At 55.1% G+C, this 5,947-nt stretch overlaps 1 protein-coding gene across 1 annotated transcript; it reads right to left on the reverse strand.

Annotated features, from left to right (window-relative positions):
• Window positions 1–2,188: 2,188 nt before the first annotated feature.
• On the reverse strand, window positions 2,189–2,722 carry C8A04DRAFT_37841 (uncharacterized protein; the record flags this gene model as incomplete). Its single annotated transcript, XM_062784020.1, has 1 exon — window positions 2,189–2,722. The coding sequence occupies one exon, from the start codon at window positions 2,720–2,722 to the stop codon at window positions 2,189–2,191; it is 534 nt and encodes a 177-aa protein (XP_062636336.1).
• Between the last annotated feature and the right edge of the window lie 3,225 nt (window positions 2,723–5,947).

Here is a 5,947-nt window from a genome sequence, read left to right on the forward strand (position 1 = left end):
TACATGCCATAGTACATACATGAGGTTGGGTTGAAGTGCGTTAAGTTGAGCTGGCTGGGTGGGTTGGGTTATTTGGGGACCCTGCATGTACGCCTGTTTGTCTGTCTGTCCGGAAATGACTCGACATCGGTATCTGTCTGTCACCGCCGTTGACGATTTCAAATCGAGCATACCTTCCTTACCCGCGATAGGTGCGCATTTTGGCGGTGCCAACTTAAGGTGCCTAAGCGACTTCGGAGGGGAGCAAAGCGTAAATCTGGAGACTTGTCTTCTTCCTCTGCACAACCGCACCAAGCGCCACGAACGGACGGACAGATGGACTAGCCCTGCCTAACCTTGGCTCGGAGCGCACGGATGAATGATGAATGAATCGCGTTTTCAAAATAAACTCGGCAGTGCCGAACTCACAAACCGGACGCAGCCAGCCCAGCCAGCCCAGGCGCGGATAAACTTGGACTTGGATGCTGACCGCCAAACCTGTCAACTCCGAAGGAAGCGGACCGCGGGCCGCGGGCCGGCGGCCAACAGCCGTTGCAAAGCAAACCTGGAAGGAAGAACAAAAATAATAAGGTGCGCAACGGTGCGTGCTAACGTAACGTCACGTAAAAAGTTCCGTTGTTAACACGGTTATTTTCGGGGCTTTTCTGTCGGATTGCCCTCGAGGCAGGGCACAAAGTAAATCCGGGGGATGCGGGTAATCGATGGGTGGATGCATGTCACTTGAAATAGGCGAGGGAACAGAAAGATTCGATGATGGGAACCATCAATGTTGACTATCTAATATGCTATCTAACCCTCGGGTTCCAAGCCCTGAGCACCACCACTCAAACCAAATACAAAATTTCTTGGGGTATCAATAACCACGCGGTACAAAAAAGGTAGGGGTATCCAAAATGTCTAAAAAAAAATTGCAAAAAGCCAAAAAAAAGACAAAAACTCCGAATGCCCGATGCGCTGCTGTTGTACTTCAGTGTGCACTGAATGAAATCCAAATGCTGTAAACCCCCTCCCCATGAACCCCAGACTCTTTTGTTGACCGCCATGATATGTTATTGCAAACCCCGCTCCCAGTTCCCGAAAATGCTCAGATGATATCGCTTGGCTTAAAAAGACATTGCAGTGATAAAGGAAAAAAAATAAAACAAGATAATAAAAAAATAATTAAGAGAATTAGGAGAAAGTAAAGCCCGATCCCGCTGGGCCGGTGTATCCACCGCTTGTTGTTGTTATTAACCATTAAAAGAAAAGATAACAAGTGATGAAGGACGAAGCAAAAGATGTCCCAAAAGGGAAAAAAATATGAGGGCGCGATCGAAATCGACTTCCCCAAACGGGCAGGCAAGCCAGGCGTGGGGAAGGATTTAGTTCGCTGTCGGTCCGCCGCCGGGGACACCGATCGACCCCGGGGTATTCCCCAATTGGCGGGAGTAGTGTGCGACCGGCAAATCGCCGCGGCTGCACGTTCCCTCGGAATGTGGAAGGGCGGTGAATGAGTTTTTGGTTGTCGAGGTCTGGTTTTTGAGGGGTGTGTGCGTTCGGATGAAAGGGCCGGTGCGCGGGCCGACTTGTAACCCTTGCATTCTAGTGCCTTCATTGATCCCTTTTCCCCATCAAGCTGGCTCTCGGTCGGTGCGCGTCCGAGCACTCTGACCGGCCAAGCGACAGGAATATCGAGGAACAATGAAGAAACACTTGGTGTTGCAAGGGCCACCCGAAACCCGGATTTTTGAGGGTTTCCGGGGCGAAGGCCGCGTCCGAACCAAGGTCCGAGACAGGCAGAATAGGATCGCGGTCGTCCGGGGAAAACATGTGCCCCCGGAAAAAACAGGCAATCCGATGCCCACTCCCTCAACGGTTTGTTGATGGAGAAATGGAATGACGAAATAGCCGAGCCGATGACTCAACGACCAGGCTGGAATGATTGCTGATGAATGTGTTGCGTTTCTGTGGACATGTGTTAGTCGACCTTCCCTAATTGGCCCGTGCTCGGCAAACATCGGGTAATGCACTGCCGACTTTATCGGTCGCACATGCGAAAGGGAAAAAGAGAGAAAATGCAGGTTTGACTTACCGATAAGCCAGGGCGTATCATATCTGGTTTGCCCACACTGGGGCTCGGCATGTGAAGGAGTGCGTATGATGATGACTGAGATAGCCAGGATAGGGCCACTCGGGTGCAACGCTCTGCTCACTCAGCCTCGGTGATGGTAGTCATAGCCGCCACCTTGACCTTGGGCACCTTCTTGCCGGAGGAAGTGCGACGCTTGAGACCGGGACGCCGGCGTTGCTGCTGGTCCTGCTCCGCCTGGCGGCGGCGCATCTCCTTCTCGGCGACGAGAATGCGGCGCATCTCGCGCTGGTAGGCGAGCTGTTCGCGCTGGAGCTGGAGGAACTCGGCCTCGGTCAGGGCCGGAGGGGCGCCCACGGGAGAGTGTACCGGGGAAGCGGCGCCGCTGCTGGAGTCGCTGCAGTCGTCGCTGTCGAAGACGTCCATGAAGAGCTCGTCGTCGGTAATGTAAGACGTCGCGCGCTCCTCGGACTCGCCCTCGCCGAGCGATGACCGCCGCGGCCAGGATGGGTAGGCGCACTCCGGGTCGGGGCCACGCCTTGAAGACGACGATCGTGGCGCGATGTCCATGGGCGAAGAGATGTCGAGAGAGCTGCTGGAGTCGGTCGAGCTACACGAGGAGCTCAGAGAGCCGTATGATCCCCACCCCCACATGATTGCTGTAGTATGCTAGAGTTGGTAGTGATGTGTTGTGTGTGTGTTGATAGAGAGGTCGAGGCCAAGCTGGATGCTGGTGGTTGCCTGCTGATAGTCGAGAGTGTTGGTGAAGAGCGAAGACGAAGTCGACGACGATGATGTTGTTGCGTGATGCTGTTGCTATGATGGTGTGCGAGTCAAGACGAGATGGGACGGGAGGGTCCTCTTGTTATATGCCTCGAGATCGTGGGGTGCTGAGTTGGGAGGGCAAGGGTGAGCAGTCCCAGGAAACAGGATTGCGTGGGGCATATTAAATGGTGAATGCCGAGGGGGTCAAAACGGTGACTTTTGGGGGTGTGCGTGGACGGGGGGCGTGGCCCGGGTCGGTCAAGGGTCTTTGAAAAGCATGGGAAGGTGCGGCATGGGGGGTGTGGGGTGGGGCGTGTTCCGGGGGACGGCCACACCCCCAAAACGTCCAAAAAGCCCCAAACGCCCAAAGATCAAAACGGCCCCCCCAGGCACCCCCTGACAACACGGGGGAGGCGGAATGCGGCGTGCGCAGAGCTCCCCCATTCAGCTTCAAGCGCTCCCGTCTTCCCGTCACCGTCACCGTCGGGGTCACAACTCCCGCCATCACTTCCCGTCACAGGGTACTTTCGCCCTCGGACGCTGCTGCTGCTGGCCGTCAGGTCGCGCTCGTAGGATAAGACGGGATGCCATTGCGATCGTGGCTTTCTGACCGCACAAAGGGAAAACAGACCAGAAAAAAAGAAAACGAGCTCGTCCAACGAATAGATGAACCCATACGGATACCAGCAACACGCCCAACTTTGACCCCTCGTCTGCCCTTGAAGCTCGAATTCTAATGGCTCGGATTGGTACCGGGCAACCCCCCACGCTTGCCCGCTTGCACACAGGACAAACACCGAACAACTGCACTGCTCACCGCAACCCCTCGTAGCTCGCATTTTGACTCGTCAAGGCGTTCGTTTCGGAAAACGAAAGGAACTTGCGGTGTCAGACCGCTCCTGACCTTTTTTTTTTCCTGTCCCGGCCTCGCATTGATTCCATTCGCACCGACTCATCGTCCATCCACACGGCACGGAAACGACGGACGCGCGCTGATATGGCATTGTAACCTACCTGGGAGAGAAGCGACTTCTTATCACCGCCTCTCTTTTGCCTCTCTTCGTGCAGGTGTCCTGGATTTCAAATCGCGGCTTTGGGCGTCGGCTTCCGATGTTGGGCTTGGGGGAGTACAGGCAGCGTATTGGCGTGCTGGTACCATCGGTGGAAGCCTATCGCACCGGCCAACGCCGCCATTGCCCCCCAAACGGCCCCAAAAAAAGCCGCCGAGGGAGTCAGCATTCTCCGTGTAATCAAGTACTCCGTACCCGCGCCTCTCGAATCCGGGGGCTGAGCTTTGTGGGGGAGAGAGAAAGGCACGAAAGGGAAGCTCTCATCAAACGCCCACGCCCCAGGTTCGCTGGCATCATCATCATCTCCTCCACGGGGGCCCGGTGTCTGATCTGGGGACTTGTTTCTCGTCACTCCCATTCCAGGTTCCCACCGTTTTCGTGTGTTCGGCGAAAAACGGTGGGCGTGGGGTGTGGCCCTGGGCGTCGCCGAGCGTGCCTGGGTGTGTTGTGCTTTCGGATCCGTGTCGGTGGGAAAAAGAAACAGAACACACAACGAACAAAAAGCCACCAAGCACATCAACAGGCCCACCCCTTGCTCCGGATCTGGTCTCCGCCAGCCAGAGCCAAAGAAACAAGGGAGGTCCCCAGACCGTCTCAACTTTTTGCCCATTTTGTCCCCCGGCCCGCCGCTTTCCCCGGGCTCGCTCCCCGGAAGATCAAAGCCCAAAAACCATGACCCTTAACCCCCCTGTTACCCCATGAATTTGGCCCAGGAAGCCCAGCTGGCCTCACCGTCCCAGACGAATGGGTGCGAGATGAAACAGGCAAGGTGGACAACGAAAGAAACAACACAACACAGCGCGAACTGATTTCGAGACCGCCACAGTATCTCTTTCCGGACCGCGACAGCTTTTTGCTTGTTTCGCCCCGGAATGAATAAGTCCTGACTCAGTGTATCAGGGTATCTCGGTACGGATGCAGTAGTTACAGTGTAACTTACACATACAGTACATATCATTTTGCCCCTTCAGCTGTGATGGTTTCGGCTGCTTGCTTGCTTTTCTCCCTCAACTCGGCCATCAACCACGGTTTCCTCCGCAAACAAACTGGGTCCGGGAACTGTGCTGCGTGTCCGGTAAGTTATGGAAACAGCCGCGATGGTGAAAATCGTTTGACCGTTTGGTCACCTTAGGAGCTTGGTTTGTTGGTTCAGTTTGTTCGGTTTGCTTCTCGGGCTCACAAAATAATAAAATTGACCGACGAACATGTCACCAACGCACAAAACTAACTAAACTGAATCGTCCCTCCGCGGCGCAAACTCGTTCGTCCGCGGCGCAAACCGGGTTTGGTCTGGGTCAAGAAGCCATTTCTTGATTTGGTTGTTTTCTCACGTTTTCGTCGGTCGATTTTCTTCTGTTGTGTCCCGTTCATTGATTTCCTGTCACTTTTTCGGCCTCCGAGACCGACACCGGCGGAGGTGCGTCTGATAAGACAGGTCTGGATCGGGGTTGTCAGCATTGGGCGGGAAAACGGACCTGCAAGAAACGAGGAAAACCAAGATTCTGGCACTCCTTGAACAGCACCACGATGTCAATGACGACAACATGAAACACAAAGCCACAACATTAGAAGCAACCGCAGCAGTACCACGTTCCCGTTTACCAAAATTCCAGGCCGCCAACGTGCTTCCGAAAGCGTTTACTGCGTATGTGTTCGGGCAGGTAGGCATGAACGCAGAGGCGCAAGCGCCGTCGTGCTGTTGGTTTACGGCGGTTGCTCAAAAATAGCATGCGCACAGCCAGAGCAAGTTGGGAACAAGCACGCCGTCAGGAGGTGCTGTTTCAGGGGCCAGCGCTTGTTTTCCCGCCGAGCTAAGACACCCAAACACCACCAAACACAACACCATCACCAACACCACCACCACCATCTGAACCATCAATCAGCAAAGTGCAACCGCCGACCGGAGCACACCATCGGCACCATCGGGCAAACATGAACTTTGCAACAACAACACCACCACCATCGCAGCAACTACCACGGGACCACGCGCTACCCGCCGAACTCACCCCGCCAAACGGCGCTGACCAACTCATCAACCCGGTCC

Source organism: Dichotomopilus funicola (assembly GCF_033296635.1).
Source record: "Dichotomopilus funicola strain CBS 141.50 unplaced genomic scaffold C8A04scaffold_38, whole genome shotgun sequence".
In the NCBI taxonomy this organism is placed as follows: Eukaryota; Fungi; Ascomycota; class Sordariomycetes; order Sordariales; family Chaetomiaceae; genus Dichotomopilus; species Dichotomopilus funicola.